The 18,972-nt window shown below is 40.3% G+C and overlaps 1 protein-coding gene across 1 annotated transcript in view; it reads left to right on the top strand.

Annotated features, from left to right (window-relative positions):
- sel1l (SEL1L adaptor subunit of SYVN1 ubiquitin ligase) overlaps positions 1–18,972 on the top strand; it is a 48,238-nt gene that overhangs the window by 18,601 nt on the left and 10,665 nt on the right. Inside the window, exons 6-16 of the mRNA XM_043697156.2 lie at positions 4,269–4,431; positions 6,595–6,648; positions 6,802–6,861; positions 8,792–8,873; positions 11,675–11,829; positions 12,088–12,144; positions 12,729–12,797; positions 12,882–12,959; positions 13,863–13,925; positions 15,695–15,782; positions 17,400–17,548. Coding sequence (XP_043553091.1) covers positions 4,269–4,431; positions 6,595–6,648; positions 6,802–6,861; positions 8,792–8,873; positions 11,675–11,829; positions 12,088–12,144; positions 12,729–12,797; positions 12,882–12,959; positions 13,863–13,925; positions 15,695–15,782; positions 17,400–17,548 — 1,018 coding nt within the window. The remainder of the gene's footprint in view (positions 1–4,268; positions 4,432–6,594; positions 6,649–6,801; positions 6,862–8,791; positions 8,874–11,674; positions 11,830–12,087; positions 12,145–12,728; positions 12,798–12,881; positions 12,960–13,862; positions 13,926–15,694; positions 15,783–17,399; positions 17,549–18,972) is intronic.

Raw genomic sequence — 18,972 nt, 5'->3', positions numbered from 1 at the left:
CAGCAGATAAGAGGACATATATGAGAAGGGGTTGGGAGGTAATCAATGCAGGACTGTGGGTATGGTACTTGAATGTTCTCTGTCTATGAAACAAGGTATATGAGATTTAGTGCAGATTGAAATTAGCAGGTGTGGTTATGGTATTGCGGAGACATGGCAGTAAGGGGATCAGGGCAGGGTACAAAATATCCAACAGGACTCTTCCTATTAAAACGACAAAGTTAAGCGGGGTGGGGGGAATTGCTTTGTTTGCAGTGGAAGATGCCAGCATACCAGAACGTCAAAAGAATCGGGGCAGTGTAGTGGCTGCCACTAAGGATAGTGCTGGGAGAACTGAAAGGTCTGAAGGGGGATGAATTGCCCAGAAAAAGATGGGTTACTCTCCAGTTTTGAAGGGGATAACTGAGGAGATTGTAAAGATATTGGTTTTCTTTCTTCAGGAATTACTGGAGTCAGGGAGGGTCACAGAGGACTGGAACGTAGCTAATGTAACACCCGTGTTTAAGAAGGGAGGGAGGCAAAATACAGGATATTACAGTTCAGTTGTCCTGACCTCAGTCATTGGCATTTTAGAGTCCATTATTAAGGATAAGATTATGGCGTATTTGGAAGTGCATGGTAATAAAAGGCTGAGTCGTCATGGCTTCATCAAGGGGAGGTCATACCTGACAAATCTGGAATTCTTTAAGGAGGTAAAGAGCAAATTTGGACAAGGAGAGCCATGGACTTTTTAAAAAAAAATCATTTGTGGGATATGGGCATCGCTGGCCAGCTGGCATTTTTATTGCCCATCCCTTGTTGCTGTGTGAGCTGCTGCACTCATGCTGTAGGTTGACCGCAAAGCCCTGGTGGAGGGAATTCCAGGAATTTGATCCAGTGACAGTGAAGGAATGATACATTTCCAAATCAGTGTGATTGGTCTCTTGGAGAAGGAAATGCACATGGTGGTATTCCATATATCTGCTGCCCCTTTCCTTCTAAATGGAAGTGGTCATGTGTTTAGAAGGCATTGTCTGAGGATCTTTGAATTCCTGCAGTGTATCTTGTAGATAGTAGCAGCTGTGTGTACTGAGTTTTGGCGGTGGGGGAATGGATGTTTGGGGATGTAGTGCCAATCAAGCAGGCTGTTTTGACCTGCTGGTGTCAAGTTTGTGTTGTAAGAGCTGTACCCATCCAGGCGAGTGGGACTTCTGACTTTGCCTTGTGGATGTTGGACATGCTTTGGGATTAGGAGGTGAGTTACTTGCTATAATATTCCTAGCCTCTGACTTTCTGTTTAGCCACTGTGTTAAAGGCAAGTCTAGTTGTGCTTCTAGCCAATGGTAACCCTTCCCCCAGGATGTTTTGGGGAAATTCAGTGATGATAACACCATTGACTGTCAAGGATCAGACGATAGATTGTCTCTTATTGAAGTAATGTTCACTTGTGTAGCGTGAATGTTACTTGCCACTTAGCAGCCCAAGCCTGCATATTGTTCACACCTTGTTGCATTTGAGCATGGACTGGTTCAGTCTCTGAGTAGTTGTCAATGATGTTGAACATTGTGCAAACATTGCCGAACATACCCACTTCTGACCAAGATGGAGGGAATGTCATTAATGAAGCAGCTGAGGGTGGTTGATGCAAAGATACGACACTGAGGTACCAATGCAAAGATATCCTGGATCTGAGATGACAACCAATGAACCAATGACCACAATTATCTTCCTATGTGCCAGGTATGACTGCACCCACAGTTCCAATGCCCTCCTTTCTCCCGCCCCCCGTTTCCCATTGATTTCAGTTTTGCTAGGATTCCTTGATGCTACAGTCTGAATGCAGCCATGATAACGAGGGCTGTCATTCTCCGCCCTCCTTTGGAATTCAGCTCTTTTTGAACCAGGGCTGTAATGAGGTCAGGAGCTGGTGGAAATCAATCTGGATGTCCCTGAGCAGGTGCTGCTTCATAGCATTGATGACATCTACCACAATTTTACTGATGATTTAGTGTAGATTGATGGGGTGGTGATTGACTGACTGAGTTGGATTTGTTCCTGCTTATTGTGTGCAGCGCAATTTTCCACATTATCGCATAGATGCCAGTGTTGTACTGAACTGCTTGGATAGGGGAGCAAGAAGTTTTGCAATCTTCTCAGGACTCACATCCTGTGCACTATCCAGTGCCTTCACCCTTGATATAATGTGGAATTAATTGAATTGGCTGAGGATTGTCTGCAATAATGGGGACCAGTGGAGGAGGCAGAGGTTGATGGTGCACTTGGCACTGCTGTTTGAAGGGTACTGCGAATGCTTCAGCCTTATCTTTTGCATTGATGTGTTGGCTCTTCCATCACTGGGAATGGGGATATTTGTGGAGCCTCCTGCTCCAGTGAGTTATTTAATTGTCCATCGCCATGACCATTCACAACTGGATGTGCCAGGCCTGCAGAGCCTCAAACGGATCATTGGTTACGTTGTTTAACGTGCAAGTCGTCCTGGTTGTATTGGTAAGAGTGACCACTGCACAATTCTTGTTGAGCCAAGGTTCTGCTTTCATGTTGAGAATACCCTGCATTGTGTTGTGTATGAAACTGTCACAATGATAAATAGGACAAACTTTGAATAGATCTGGTGATTCGAAACTGGGCATCTCTAAGACTATCAACAGCAGCAGAATTGTACTCCGACATAATCTGTAACCTCATGGCAGCCAGCAGGTTGGTCTGGATAAGGTCAAGAATGCGGTCAAATGTGATCTATTTGGATTTCCAGAAGACCTTTGATTAGATAATATACAGGAGATTGCTAAGTACGACAAGGATCAGTTTTATTGGGGCAGGATATTCTAATAGGTAGAGGATTCACTGACTGGGAAAAGGTGGAGAGTGGGGATAAAGGGATTGTTTGCAGCTGGTGACGAGTGTTCTGCCGGGTTTCTTTTGGTACTACACTGTAGACCTTATACATTAACAATATGAATGAAGGAACTCAGGGCATTGTTCTTCAGTTTGCAGGTGACACAAAGATAGAAAGTGTTGAGGAAGCAGAAAGACTACAGAAGGTCTTGGACTGGCTAGGAAAGTGGAGAAAAGAAGTACTAGTGGAATACAGTGTGGGAAAGCATGGGGTTATTTCTGCCCCCGCCCTGTGAAAGACTTTGGAAATCTGAAGCAAAATGGACTTGGGAGCCCGAGTTCAAGGTTCTCATAAGGTTGGCATGCAGGTTCAGTTGGTTGTCAGGCTAATACCATTTCAAGAAGGCTAGAATAGAAGAGCAAAAATGGCAGTGTAAGGCTGTAGCCTGACCAATTTGGAATATTTTGAGCAATTTTGGGCCCCTTATCTAAGGAAGGATGTGCTGACGTTGGATGGGATCCAGAGGAGGTTTACAAGAATGATCCTGGGGATGTGGGCTTGTCATATAAGGATCGGTTGAGGACTCTGGGTCTGTATTCAGTGGAGTTCAGAAGGATAGTGGGGAGGTAGAATCTGATTGAAACTTAAAGAATATGGAGAAGCCTGTGTGGAGTGGATGTAAAGAAGATGCTTCCTTTAGTAAGAGAGACTAGGACCCAAGGACATAGCCTGAGAGTGAAGGGACAGCCCTTTACAATTGAGATGAGGATTTTCTTCAGCCAGTGGTTAATCTGTGAAATTCATTGCTGTGGAGGCCAAGCCATTGAGTGTATTTAACATTGAGATGGATGGGTTCTTAATTAGTAAGGGATCAAGGTTTACAGAGAAGGCAGGCAAGTGGGTTTGAGAAACACATCAGACATAATCAAATCGTGGAGCAGACTTGATGGGCTGAATGGCCTAATTCTGCTCATATCTTGTGGTCCTTTGATCTTTCACATTGGAAGTATGACCAGAGGTCACTAGCAACATAAATAGATTCCAGTGAGTCTATTCATTGAAAAATGTCACCTTTATGCAAAATATCTTTGCAACAACAAAACCCTGGATGGGAATATACAATGCTAAATCCATCAGGGCCCCCCCCCCCTCCCTCGACTTAGCTTTGTGCAAACTCCAGTAATGTTGGCGAGGTAGGTAGAGCCTTGATTACCATGGGGATGAAAGATTATTGGGGGTATACAGGAATTTAGGGTTGTGATTGAACTCCGATCAGCCATTCTCTTATTGAATGGCAAAGCAGTCTCGAAGAGCCAAGTGGTCTATTCTTGTTCATGTGTTCGTTTTCAGCTGGTTAATTGTCATGCTTCAATCATAAATCCATTTATTGAATACTGCTTACATGTGTTATTTTTATACCTTTTTGATCTAGAGGGTATAAAGTACTTGTCAAAGCAGCTGATATGGGAAATACCAAGGCCATGGAGAAAGTGGGCTATGCCATGCTGTTGGGTGACTACCTGAAGTTGAACATTGGTGAAGCTAAGAATTACTTTGAGACACTTGCACAGCAGGGTTCTCCAAAAGGTCAAACAGTAGGTGTGCTTTAACTACACCATTGCTAAGTAACTTTTAATCATTAATGATTCTAGTATCAAAGGATGTTTGCACCAACTGAACGATTTTGAATGCAGCTTTAAAAAAGTGATTTGAGCTTCAAAATCTAAGAATTGTAATTACATATGAATTTATAATAATAGACTCCCTCTTGGTGCTACTCGCATATTTAAAATACTGAATTTTTGTGTACTTGAGACTTCATATATTTTAACTAAAACTTCACTTGTAATTCATCCTGTACCTCAACTGGCATGTTCAATGACAAAGTTCTTAAATTTTTCTTACATGTTTCAGCTTAGTCAAATGTGCATGACAGTTCAATCTTTGTTTTTGACAACTTGATGTGTTTTGGGCATGTTTTGTACTTCATCTTATTTTTGGAATGATTACTATTGTTCTGAATAGCATGCAGCTTGAATGTTTCCTTAAATTGATGAAAATTGTTAGAGCATGTGGATTGTATCATCCACACAGTATTCTCCTATAAAAGCCAATTACCTACCTTTCTGACCTAGCTCAGAATAGATGAGCATTTTTTTTTTAGTTCTTATGCACTTAAACAATTGGATAAAACTTGATTCATCTTAGCAATGTGTAGACACAACCAGTTTCTGTACATGCTGATAGGACTTACTGCTCTCATTGTAACCTCTTTGAATTCCCTCCATTGTCTCTTATGAGCAATTATCTTGGCGCTCTGCACGAATTATGTCCTTCCCTGACCACTGTCTCAGGCTGTGCTTCAGTAGTCTGCTTGAAACTAAGCAGACTAGTTGAATTTGTGAGGGGTAGGTCTTGTCTTAGAAGTCTTATTTAATTCTTTGAGGAGGTGACCAAGCATGTGGATGAGGGTAGAGCAGTGGATGTAGTGTACATGGATTTTAGTAAGGCATTTGATAAGGTTCCCCATGGTAGGCTTACCATGGTAAATCCACATTTGGAGTACTGTGTGCAGTTCTGGTTGCCTCATTTTAGGAAAGATGTGGAAGCTTTGGAGAGCGTGCAGAGGAGATTTACCAGGATGTTGCCTGGAATGGAGAATAGGTCGTACGAGGATAGGTTGAGTGCTAGGCCTTTTCTCATTGGAACGGCGAAGGATGAGGGGTGACTTGATAGAGGTTTATAAGATGATCAGAGGAATAGATAGAGTAGACAGTCAGAGACTTTTTCCCCGGGTGCAACAGAGTGTTACAAGGGGACATAAATTTAAGGTGAAGGGTGGAAGGTATGGGGGGATGTCACGGGTAGGTTCTTTACCAAGAGAGTGGTGGGGGCATGGAATGCGCTGCCTGTGGGAGTGGCAGAGTCCGAATCATTGACCTTTAAGCGGCAATTGGATAGGTACATGGATAGGTGCTTAAGCTAGGATAAATATTTGGCACAACATCGTGGGCCTGTTCTGTACTGTATTGTTCTGTTCTATAAGCTGAGTGTCAAACAAGTGCCAACCACTTCTGCCCTGCAGTCCACACCATCTAATTGTTACCGCATTCAAAACTCTTCCAGTGTGCTAGTCCATAACCGCAGGCCTCACTGACCTGTATTTAGCTTCTAGTTCTCAAATACTCAAGTTAAAATTCTCAATTTTGTTTGTTCCTTCATTCTCTGATTCCTTTCCTGCCATTGTGAATTTGTAGAGCCCTCATAATGTCTGCATTATTGATGTTCCACCGATTCTTGCTTTCTTGTGGAATTTGTGATTTTTCTTCAAAATAAAAATACTGTTGATCATTCTTTTTTTTCCTCTATTCTGGAATTTTATTCCTAAATTCCTCTGCCTCTTCACTTTTCTTTTGACCAAGCTGTATTGCATTCCAATCTTTCTTCCGAATGGCTCACTATTCATGCATAGTAAAAGTACATGATGCAGTATCAAACGTGAAATATCAGGCTTGCCTCCAAGATTCGACTTCTTTGAAAACTTTAGTTATGTTATTTGATTTCAAACCATTTGTATGTACCAGTGTTAGGAAACTAGTTTCTTGCATTATCTGCTTTAATTAAGTAATTGAGCATTTGAAATCTCTGAATTTTTATGTAGGCATCTGCTTTTGGAAGAGAAAGCAAAGAGTATGTTAGTGATTTTATTTCTAATGAGAGAACTGTCTAACATATCTACTGGCCTGTCCTGTTTCTAGGCTCTTGGATTCCTTTATGCATCTGGAGTTGGTGTCCACTCAAGTCAAGCTAAGGTAGTTGTTTAATGAGATCTTGTTTTTAAATAAACCTCACTGGTGTCCCTTGCTAAATGTGGTGTTGTAAACATATTGGCAACAAACTGCCTTTTTGTTATATCCAGCTGATTGCACATTTTTAATCACACACTTTCTACTTCCTTTATAAAGGCATTGGTATTTTACACTTTTGGAGCACTTGGAGGAAATTTGTTGGCACACATGATTTTGGTAAGTAACTGGTTACAAAATAGGCAGAGTAAGATCCTGAGGGGTCTTGACAGGATAGCTATGGAAAGAAGGTTACCTCAGTACAACGGGATCTTGATCTGATGGGTCAATGGGCTGAGAAGTGGCAGTTGGAGAATAATTTAGAAAAATGAGGTGCTGAATTTTGGAAAGGCAAATCAGGCAGGACTTATACATTTCCTGGTAAGGTTCTGGGCAGTGTTGCTGAACTGAGATTTTGGAGTGCAGGTCCATAATTCCGTGAACGTAGAGTCACAGGTAGGTAGGATAGTGAAGAAGGTGTTTGGTATGCCTTCCTTCATTCGTCAGTGCTTTGAGTATAGGAGTTGGAAGATCATGTGGCTGTACAGGACATTGGTTTGGCCTCTTTTGGAATGCTGCATGCAATTCTGGTCTCCTTCCTATTAGAAGGAGGTTAAAAATCACACAACACCAGGTTATAGTCCAACAGGTTTAATTGGAAGCACACTAGCTTTCGGAGTGACGCTCCTTCACGTGATTGTACCAGCCTCCACCACTTCCTCTGGCAGCTCATTCCATTCATGCACCTCCTTCTGCGTGAAAGCGTTGCCCCTTAGGTCCCTTTTAAAATTTTCCCCCTCTGACCTTAAACCTATGCCCTCCTGATGAAGGAGCGTCGCTCCGAAAGCTAGTGTGCTTCCAATTAAACCTGTTGGACTATAACCTGGTGTTGTGATTTTTAACTTTGTACACCCCAGTCCAGCACCGGCATCTCCGATTCATGACTATTAGAAGAATGTTGTGACAGTTGAAAGGGTTCAGAAAAGATTTACGAGGAAATTGCCGGGGTTGGTGGCCCCAGCCTATTCAGCTATTTTCCATGGTGTGTCTGAGGCTAAGGGATGTCCTTAAAGAAGTTTATAAAATCGTGAGGGGTATGGATAGAGTGAATATAGACCAGGCTTTTCCTTGGGCGTGAGAGTCCAAAACTAGAGGGCATAGGTTTAAGGTCAGAGGGGGAAAATTTTAAAAGGGACCTAAGGGGCAACTTTTTCACGCAGAAGGAGGTGCATGAATGGAATGAGCTGCCAGAGGAAGTGGTGGAGGCTGGTACAATTACAACATTTAAAAAGCATCTGGATGTGTCTATGAATAGGAAGGATTTAGAGAGAAATGAGCCAAATTCTGGCAAGTGGGACTAGATTAATTTAGGATATCTGGTTTACGTGGACTTTAGGACTGAAGGATTTGTTTCCGTGCTGTATAGCTCTGTGACTCTGACACACCATACCTACCATCTGACTTAGATATCAGTAGGAATGAACAGTCATCGTCTCACCCAGAGTAAAGAACGAAAAACTTTTACATTTTAGATTGTTTCCATGCTGTACAGCTCGATGGTTCTGTTTCCTAGTTCATGTAGAACTAGGTGCGTTCCATTTAAAACAGATGAGAGAACATTTATTTTCAGGGTCATAGTCTTTGGAACACTTTCTGAAGGAGCAGAGCCCTTGAAATATATTTCTGGCAGATGTAGGTAGACTCTTATCAGGCAGGGGGGTGAAAGGTCATCAGGGGTAGGTGGGAATGTGGATTTGCATTTGAGGTTAACTATGGTTTTCGTGAAAGGTGAAGCAGGCTCGGGGCCTGGTTAGTCCACTCCTGCTTATGTTAATATGAAGGTTTGTATGTAAATAAAGCACATTAAAGCTTCACAGTGCACTATGCTTTTGATTTACCAGACAACAGTGGAATAAAAATAAAATTTAGCAAGTATTAAAAGGGTCAGTGGCATAATCTCTTCAGTTTTTACATTTTATTTTATGAATTGGGCAGCGGGATATGAATTTCCATAGACCTTTCAGACAGCAATAAATTTTGTAACTGATCGCATTTAATAAATGGACAGAATCAGTATTTTTTCAGTAGTGCATCTTTTTTATTCCATCAGGGTTATAGATACTGGGCTGGCATTGGAGTCCCCCAGAGTTGTGAATCTGCATTAACTCATTACAAGCTCGTGGCAAGTTATGGTAAGCAATCAAATGGACTCTGGATACTGTACATGAATTTTGTATGTACGTATGAAGAGAATATTTTAGATCGCTGACTTTTCATTATGACTGCAGAAAGTTTGAAATATTTAAAACAAATGGATAATGGAGCATTGTGAAGGAGTAAGAGTGTGATAGGGTGGAAGTCTGAAGATGTTTAATAACACAGTTAATGGTGTGATGCCTAATTGAATGATGATGGTGCAAGTTTTTTTAAAATACAGAAGATCTCCAAGATTTTAAGTATTTCCTTAAGTAATATACTTCCTGTGATCCAAATAAACAGTTCTATATTTCCTGCAAGAAACTGGTTCAAATTTACAAACTTGATCAAGGTTAGTACAGCGGGCAGAGGAGTGGCAGATGGATGCATAATTTCTTGAAAGTAGAATTACAGGTAGATAGGCTAATGAAGGCATTTGCTGTGCTTTCCTTTATTGGTCAGAGGATTAAGTATAGGAGCTGGGAGGTTGCAGCTGTACAGGACATTGGTTAGGCCACTTTTGGAATATTGGGTGCAATTCTGGTTTCTTTTCTATCTGAAGGATGTTGTGAAGCTTGAAATGATTAAGAAAAGATTTACAAGGATGTTGCCAGGGTTGGAGTGTTAGGTTCTTTTCCCAAGGTTTCGCACACAAGATGCAAATGACATACACTTCTGCAAACTGTTAAAGTTTATTAAAGCTTGTACAAGCTAGGTGACCCCCTTTTGACCCTCCTCATAGGCATGCAAAGTTGAGTCAAAATGAGGCCCTAAACAAAGAAAACTCATCCTCTATATGAGATCAGTTGGCCATGCCTACAGACACTATGGCTACTCCCCCACAGTCACTTGACACTGAAGACAACCCCCAGAGATATTCCCATTTAATCTTTAACATTACAGGAGGATTTGAGCGAAAGGGAGAGGCTGAATAGGCTGGAGCTGTTTGCCCTGGGGTGTCTGGCTGAGGGATGACCTTAGATGGGCGTAGATAGGATAAAAAGACTAAGTTTTTTCCTCTGGGGTGGGGGAGTCCAGAACTAGAGGGTTTAGGTTAAGGGTGAGAGGGGAAAGATGTAAAAGGATCCTAAGGGCAACGTTTTCTCGCAGAAGGTGATGCGTGTATGGAATGAGCTGCCAGAGGAAGTGTTGGAAGCTGGTACAATTAAAACATTTAAAAGGCATCTGGATAGGTATATGAATAGGAAGGGTTTAGAAGGATAAGGGCTATGTGCTGGCAAATGGGACATGATTACGTTAAGATAGCTGGTTGATATGGACAAGATGGACCCAAGAGTCTGCTTCCATGCTGTACATCTCTATGACTCTAAATGAGGACTGTTAAATATATTAACTATTTACATGACTAAGGCCATTAGGTACAGATACGGAATTAGGTCGTTCAGCCCATCTGCTCTGCCATTTGATTATGGCTGATATATTTTTCAAACATATTCTCCTGCTTTATCCTGGTAACTCTTGATACCCTGACTAATCAGGAACTTAGCGATCTCTGTCCTAGTGATTTGGCCTCCACTGCCCTCTGTCACAATGAGTTCCACAGATTCCCACCCTTAGGCTACAGGGTTGTCACTTCACTCTGAGGCTGTACACTCAGGTCTTAGTGTCTCTCCTACTAGAGGAAGCATGTTCTCTACGCCCACTCTGCGCAAATTACTAGCCACCAGACTTTGGCCGCTAGCATCTTTGCACTTTCTCAATCTTCAACAAACCTGCGGACTTACCAAAATTTGAAACTGGCTAAAACTTGTAATTTTGCCCTCTACTTCAATAGTAACAAAGCAATGCAGAAACTGGCATGTATTTAGTTGCTGATGATCTTGGGTGCATGTGCTTGTGAAAGAGAGGTTCTAGTCCCTGACTGAGTGTCTTTGGCCACCCTCTTCTGTTTTCTATACAGATGTACAGATTTTTTTCTATTGTAAAATTTTCCACTCTAGCCAAAACAATATTACCAAGACATTGTCCATACAAACTTATTTATAACTTATTTTCAAGCAATTGCAGTAAAGAGATTACTGAAGTCATTAAATTTCCCCAAGTATATAGCTGAACTTTAATGGATGACAAATGTATGTACATTAATATCACAACACTAGCCAGTTCATATCAGCATTTACTCTAATTGGGAATAAATTATTTTATTCATTTCCTTTCAAGAGGCAATAAAAGGGATGTTGATTTAAGTTTCTATTCAACTGCTTAGTTGGAATGTCTCCAGTTTTAAGTTTCATGTTTATGCCTTGTTTTTAATATTTTAATCTTGTATTCATGGTTACATGTAGATCTGTGCCTGCATTTTCTTTTGTTACTGCTAATGTCTATGACCCAATGTAGAGGGGGCCCTAATTTAATGTCTGACTTCCAGATGAATCCATTGCCGGGGTGTAATTTTAAATATTCTGCCTCCCAACGTTTCCTGTATTTACAAACATCTGCTTTACATTGCCCTGCATTGTGTTCAGACTTGCGTTAAAAATTGACTTTTAAATGGATTCATAACTGTAGTCCATTCGCAGCCTGGGCACTGCTTCTAGATATCCGAAAAAGACTTGAGGCATCTGGGATCATTTTAAGTTTTCCAGTTTGTTAGAATGACACGTTTGTTTAATAGTCTTGCATGTGCAGGAAAATGAATACTTTTGAATTGGGTTTTATAATTACTAATTCTATAGTAGCGCGAAATACAAAGTCTATTTCCAGAGCTTGTCTTTCAAATATCATTGTGGATAGAATAGTATCCACTATTTTATTAATGATTGAATTTCTTCCTTAGTTGCCAATGATATCTCTTTGACTGGTGGTAATGTTGTTCAGAGAATTCGTCTTCTCGATGAAGCTGAAAACTCTGGTGTTGGCAGTGGAATGCTGGAAGATGATTTAATTCAATATTATCAGTTTTTGGCTGAAAAGGGAGATGTCCAAGCTCAGGTAAATTATTGAAATTGTTTTGCAGTATTCTGACTAAAAGTAAAATAATTGCTTAGTCGCAAAACCAATCTGAATGTAAGAGTCTGGTAATTATTGTCCTTCAGCAGCTTTTCCATACAACCTAGTGGTTCTCCTCCCAACATGTTTCTATTTTGTTTCTACTAAGACAAACATTGCAAACATGACCATCCTTCAAGTAGAATTCTTGAGCGTAAAGAGTCCTGTTTAGTCAAAAAAAGTTGCCATTTTATTTTTAAGGTTGGACTTGGTCAATTGCATTTGCATGGCGGACGAGGCGTGGAACAGAATTTTCAGGTAACCATTTGATAAGGGTGCTTGAGAAATTAGACCATATATCCATAGTGTTTCATCAAATATGTGGTTTCTACTGAATTTTTAAAGACATAGATTTTTTTAAATCCATGCAGAGTCTACACATTTTTAAAAAAATATTTTTGCTGTTTTGTTTATTGATAGTTTCCAAAAATGTTTTTAGAAAATTAATCATGCCATCTTTTCTTCTGCTAGATAGTCATTAGCCAAAGATTGTATTGTGATCAACTAAGAAATAATGGGTCCAAACTGTTTAAAGCCTGCTCCAAAAGCATTAATGAGGGGCCACCACATCAAAACTTCAGGAAGCAGTGTACTCTCTCCTTTTCAGTCGGGTATCCCGTAGCCTCTTGAATATTATACCATCACTATAAACCATGTTAAGCCATGCTGGTCGAGTTCTCAGTTTGATGGATATGTTCCTCCTTTTCATTTATCGTATTTCAGTCAGAGGAATTATTTCCTCTCTACTTTAAACTTTTGAATTTGTTTATGCATAAAAATCTGGTGCAAATGTCATAAATAGATAACTGAATTTAATGTTGTTCCTTTATTTATGTTCATAGAGAGCCTTTGATTATTTTAACCAAGCAGCAGCAACTGGGAATTCCCAAGCAATGGCCTTCCTTGGAAAGGTAAATGTGTAAGATAACCGTTCACAAAATCCAATTTGATTATACTTGAAACTTTAATATTAAACATTTGTTTTTGTTAAACAGATGTACTCCGAGGGTAGTAATGTTGTGCCTCAGAACAATGACACTGCTTTTCATTACTTCAAGAAGTCTGCAGATATGGTATGTCTTTAATAACTGTCAGAAATTAATTTTTCTTCACTTTCCTATGCAAACTGATTAAACACTTTCAGACTTTGAGGAGTTAAATAGTACATTTTCTGGATTGTTTTCTGTTCCTCGTGAAGAAAATTTTGTTTTTTTTCTTCCAAGTATCTGGACAGCACTCTTCTAGGGGGATACAGTTCAACTTTTAGATGGGAGGTCATGGGTTCTTCCACAGCTCCAATCTTTGTACCTCCAGTTTGCTGCTGTTTTCCTGTTCTGGTTATGCTTGATTCTACTGTGAAAGATTTCCTTTCCCAAAGTAAGGGGTCCTTAGTTGTATCCTAGATGTAAGATTGAAACTAGGTCAACCATTGATGACAAACGTTGAACTGATGCCTGAACTCCACAGAAAGGGTTACCAATTGGATTCTATTAATGCTGTAGATCAGATTAGATCAACTAATAAGTAGACTCATCAGAAAGAATAATGGTGGTCGTGGTGAGTTAATCAGCAAATCAATACTTCAAAATGTGCTGTTAACTGAACATCAATTTCCACCATCAGCCCAATGCACAGTGGGGTGTTGAGAGAAATCAAGAGATGTGGATCACCGTAGAGATCCTAAATCCAGTAAACACAGGCCAAATTGTTTAAAGACTCTAAATTGTGGTGGTTTCAATACTTCAAAGGCCTCTTTTTATGAACATGTTGCATTTAGTTAAATCCTTCCAGGAATTGATGATATTGTCTGCTAGCAAATCTACACCCCTGCAGCTCCACTGATCAAATTCCTGCCTTCAGGTTATTGTAGCTGAAGCAGAAAATAACCTTGCCTTGTTTTATTCTGCTTTGATCTAATCTAAAAGTGGAAAAACTTTTATGGTCGGCATTAACTCTCTACTTTTGTTAATTTTCAGGGTAATCCAGTCGGACAAAGTGGTCTTGGAATGGCTTATTTATATGGAAAAGGCGTCCCAGTGGTGATTATTACTATTTGATCATGTCTGACTGCTTATTTGCAACTGGGGAGGAGAGTTCAGTTTTTACATCTATTTGCGGTTAGCCTCATCGGTAACCTCAAGTAGGGCCTGAGCTATTAGTTCACTGTCAGCATGATAGTGAAATTGTATATCATCGTACAGGATAATGGTTACCCTGATCAGACAATTTGCTTTACGATGCACAAATGAGTGAGCCTGAGATCTTAAGTGCTCAGTCTGTCTCAAATTACTTGGAAGATACAGTATCGCAAAGGATTGAGTAGCAGTTGAAGCCAGCTGCTTGCATAATATCAGTAACAACACAAGTGTTGGCCACTAACAGGATGCTGCTGTCAAGCCCAAAAGATGTTCTGCCAATTGCACAAATGACGAATCTGAATCTAGTATTTAAATTTCACTGCTAGTGATGCCAGGTATTAAGACCTTTTATTTCAATAACTGGTGTGTCATGTCAAACCAATGCCCCTTGGTTGTTCAGAACAAGCAAGTGGTCAACCAGCCTGTGCTTATAAAACCCACATTGATGTCCAACCTTAAATGCGATTTGGACAGCATTTCCTTCATAATCCTTAGTGTGCAAAGAATTATGCTGTCAATCAGTTTAATATCGTCAATTGTGCTGACAGAATCCCTCACCATATACAGGAAATTGCATTTGAACACATAAGAGGCTACTCTTTGAAGACAGAAGACAGGTGTACATGCCATCTGTTTCAAAAATATGTGACGTCCATTCTGTGATACATTTCTTGGGGCAGTCTCAATCAGTCACCCAACTTGTTTAAAATTTTAACCAAGGCTGGCAGTTAACTGCCAATTGTCATAGAGCCTCAACAAATCACTTCTTTCCCCTCATACTTTATTAATGTTATTTTCCCTTTACTTTGCTATTACTTGTGAATTGACCTGATGAGCGCAAGATGAAAAACCTCAACAAACTTTTTTTCAATCAATACTGTCATCCTTCTGTTCGGATCCCTCTGGGGCCTCTTTATTGCTCTGATATCCTGTCCTACATCCCTCCAAGAATTCAGCATTCCTCCAACTCTGGGTACCCCTCCAGCCACTTCTGTCGGCAATCATGCCTGCTACTGTTCAGGATCATAATCTCGAGCCCCCTCTTGTACTACACCAATGCAAGATTACGGTGATGCCAACAGCATATGTTCAATTCCCTGAGGTTACTGTGGAGGACAGTCCTTCTCAACCTCTTCTCTTGCCTGAGGCGTGGTGATGCTAATGTTAAACCGCGAGAAAGCAGCCCTATAATCTGGTGAGACTATGGTGACATTCCCTGGCAGTGGTCACCACACTAACAAATCAAATGAATCAAGAATCTTTAAATTGGAATCAGAAAATGTGAATTAAAATTTTGTGTAAAAATGAACTAAGGTTAGAAATCTGGTAGAATTTTTAAAGTTGTGTTACAAATCCACATTCCTCTTCAACTGAGGCATCCAACCTGAAGAAAAACAAATAGGCTTGATCAATTTCAATTTCATGTTTACACACATGTACTTTCCTGATTTTATTTTACAATGATGCAAAATATAAATTATTGGAATACATTTTAAGCAATGTAATTGAAGGAAAGACGTGGGCTATTCAAGTATAGTTGAGCATTGTGTTGGGTATTGCTGAACCCAATGCTTTTATTTTAATATTTTATTCTTGATGTTGCAAACTTGGTATAGTGACTTCTTTTATTTGAGTGGAAATGCAGGATTTTATTTTCCCTCCTTGAATAGAATCATGATTTGGCTCTGAAGTACTTTCAGAAAGCTGCTGAACAGGGCTGGGTGGATGGACAGCTACAGTTGGGCTCCATGTATTACAGTAAGTCACTGTTAAACACTTGTTTAGAAAATATGTTTAATTATTTACTGATCTGTTCCTTTTTCTATTGGAGGTACAGCTATGGATTTTTTAGTTTTTAAAGCTGCTTTGTCATTAAATCTTCCTTTCACCGATTAACTTTTGTTTTTATAAATTATTTAAATATTGTCCAGCAATAAGTGATGCATTGTATGTTACTGATGAACCAATAAAAAACAAAATAGGTGTATTATGTATAGTACCTGAGTATGCATTAGTGGAAGGTATTAGAATTGGTTTAGTCCTGTTCATCTATCTTGTGTTCAATAGATAAAGATCAAAGTGGACAGCATAGTGTTACTGTGGTTAGCATTGCTGTCTCTCAGCACCAGGGAGCCAGGTTCACTTCAGCCTTGGGTGACCATCTGTGTGAAGTTTGCATATGTGGGTTTCCACAGTGTGCTTCGATTTTCTCTCTCCGTCCAAAGATGTGTAGGTTACCAAAGTTTGTGAGAAGATTTGGGTTGTGGCATGTCCTCGTTCCGTTGTCTTTCCCTTCGGCATCTGTTGATGAAATTGCGGGGGTATCCGTTTTGGTGAATATTCATCAACAGATGCCTAAGGGAAAGACAACGGAACGAGGACATGCCACAACCCAAAGGACTAGCCACACTACCATATATCAAGAGTATTTCCAAACTGACAGCCCTACTGCGACCACTAGGACTCATAACAGCACACAAACCAACAGCCACTCTCGGACAACTCACCAGAACGAAGGACCCGATACCCAGCATGAGCAAAACCAATGTAGTGTACAAACTCCCATGCAAGGACTGCACAAAACACTACATAGGACAAACGGGAAGACAGCTAACGATCTGCATCCATGAACACCAACTAGCCACGAAACGACACGACCAGCTATCCTTAGTAGCCACACACTCAGATGACAAGCAACATGAGTTTGACTGGGACAACACTACTATTATAGGACAAGCCAAACAGAGAACAGCCAGGGAATTCCTAGAGGCATGGCACTCATCCACAGATTCAATCAATAAGCACATCGACCTGGACTCAATATACCGACCGCTGGAACTGACAACCGGAAGCGGCAGAGACAAACCACCATAAATGCCGGAGGAAACATCACAGAAGTGCTTCACAGGAGGCTCCCAAGCACTGAGGATGTCACCTAGACAGGGGACGAAACGTCTGCAGCGCAAATTCCCAGCTCGGCAAACAGAACCACAACAATGTGTAGGTTAGGTTAATTGGTCATGCTAAATTGCCTGTAGCGTTCTTGGATGTGCAGGCTAGGTAGCTTAACCGTGAAATAAAACCTGATGCAGATTTATGAGAATAGGATGGGAGTGGGGGCTCCAGTGGGAAGCTATTCAGAGGGCCGTTGCAGTCATGATGGACCGAATAGCCTCTTTCTGTACTGTAGGGGTTCTGTGATTCCTTTACTTTGTTTTGAGCTTTTGCCTTTTTTTAATTTCAAGAGGTGTAATCTGCAATCTCAGCAGAGCTGCTGATTTACTTATCACTGACTTTATTTCTGCTTAAGCTGAGACCCAGATTTTTTTTTTTTACTATTTGTGATTTTTACAGCTTTGTCTGTTTGTTTCGTAGATGGTGTAGGTGTGAAAAGAGATTACAAACAAGCCTTGAAGTACTTTAATCTCGCCTCACAAGGTGGACACATACTGGCTTTTTATAACTTGGCTCAGATGCATGCAGTTGGGAGTGGTGTGATTCGATCGTGTCATACAGCTGTTGAGGTAAGAATCTGCAACTGGAAGTATCCTTTCATTTTAAAATGTGCTCCTTTGCAGCTTTAGTGAAATTTATTTTCCTGAAAATGTAGTATTCCAATCTACATGATTACAGTGGTTATGCAACAGCACAAATCTGATAAGTGAAGGGACAAGTAGAGTTGAGGCTGCAGAAGGACATGATCAGGCTGGAAGAGTGGGTAAAGAAGTGGCAGATGGAATACAATATGACAAAGTAAGGATATACGTTTTAGTTAGAAGAGCGGAAATATAGACTATTTTCCGAGCAAGAAAAGGCTTCAAAAATTGAGGATTAAAGAGGTTTGGGAGCCTTTGTTCAAGGTTCTCTAAGGTTAACTTGCAGTTAGGAGGGTAAATGCAATGTTAGCATTAATTTCAAGAGGGCTAAAATGCAAGAGCAGGAATGTACTTCTGAGGCTCTGGTTAGACCAAATTTGGAATATTGTGAACTATTTTATGCCCTGTAGATAAGGAACTGTGCTGACTTTGGAGGGGTTCCAGAAGAGGTTTACAAGAATGTTCCTGGGATAAAGGACTCTTCATATGAGGGGCAATTGAGGCCTCTGAGTTTGTGCTCAATGGAGTTTAGAAGGATGAGAGAAAGAGCTCATTGATATTTGTAGAACGGACTTGAAGATATTAGTAGACACCAGGACAAAAGTACACTGCCTCAGTGAAGGGACAACCCTTTAGTTCGGGGATGATGAAGGATGCCTTCAGCCAAAGGGTGGTAAATCTGTGGTACACATTATTGCAGAAGGCTGTGGAAGCCAAAGTCATTGAGTGTATTCAAAGAGTGTAGCTATTGATTAATAAGTGGATCAGGCGTTATGGCGAGAAGGCATGAGAATGAGGTTGAGAAATCTATCAATCAGAATCAAATGATGGAGAAGACTTAATGAGCCAACTGACCTAATTTTACTCCTACATCTTATGGTCTTATGATTTGTAGAAGTTGGTAAATAAATGACTGTACCTTAGATTCCTTTTTAAGTAAAACAAAAATATATTTTTTTATTTAAAAAGTGATTCCTACAACTCCTCCAGATTTTTCTCCCTTTTTGTTCCTATTTTAAGATGATGTCTGGCAACACTATTCATGTGAATTTTATGTTCCCAGACTTTTTGATTTGGCACAACTAATCCAGTCTTGTTTCATAATTTGGGTACTCATACATTTCACTTCTGTTCAGTAGATTTTGGCCAAATATAGGATGTCTGCTTTCTTTCAGTTTAAATGTTAGTCATTTGTACCATCTCAACCATTGGTGGGGTGAAAGCATCAAATCATGCACAGGCTGTGAATTGGAGTGAAACATTGTGTTTTGATTTTTGCTCTTGAGATGGGCAAATGCGATGCTAAGTAAACTAAAAACAAATCAATGGGCATAAAGGTACTCTATCATGTT

The sequence above is a fragment of the Chiloscyllium plagiosum genome, unplaced genomic scaffold (assembly GCF_037043375.1).
Source record: "Chiloscyllium plagiosum isolate Xiang-an unplaced genomic scaffold, Cpla_swu_hap1 HiC_scaffold_8, whole genome shotgun sequence".
NCBI lineage: Eukaryota > Metazoa > Chordata > Chondrichthyes > Orectolobiformes > Hemiscylliidae > Chiloscyllium > Chiloscyllium plagiosum.
This window is presented reverse-complemented; position numbering and strand designations above follow the sequence as displayed.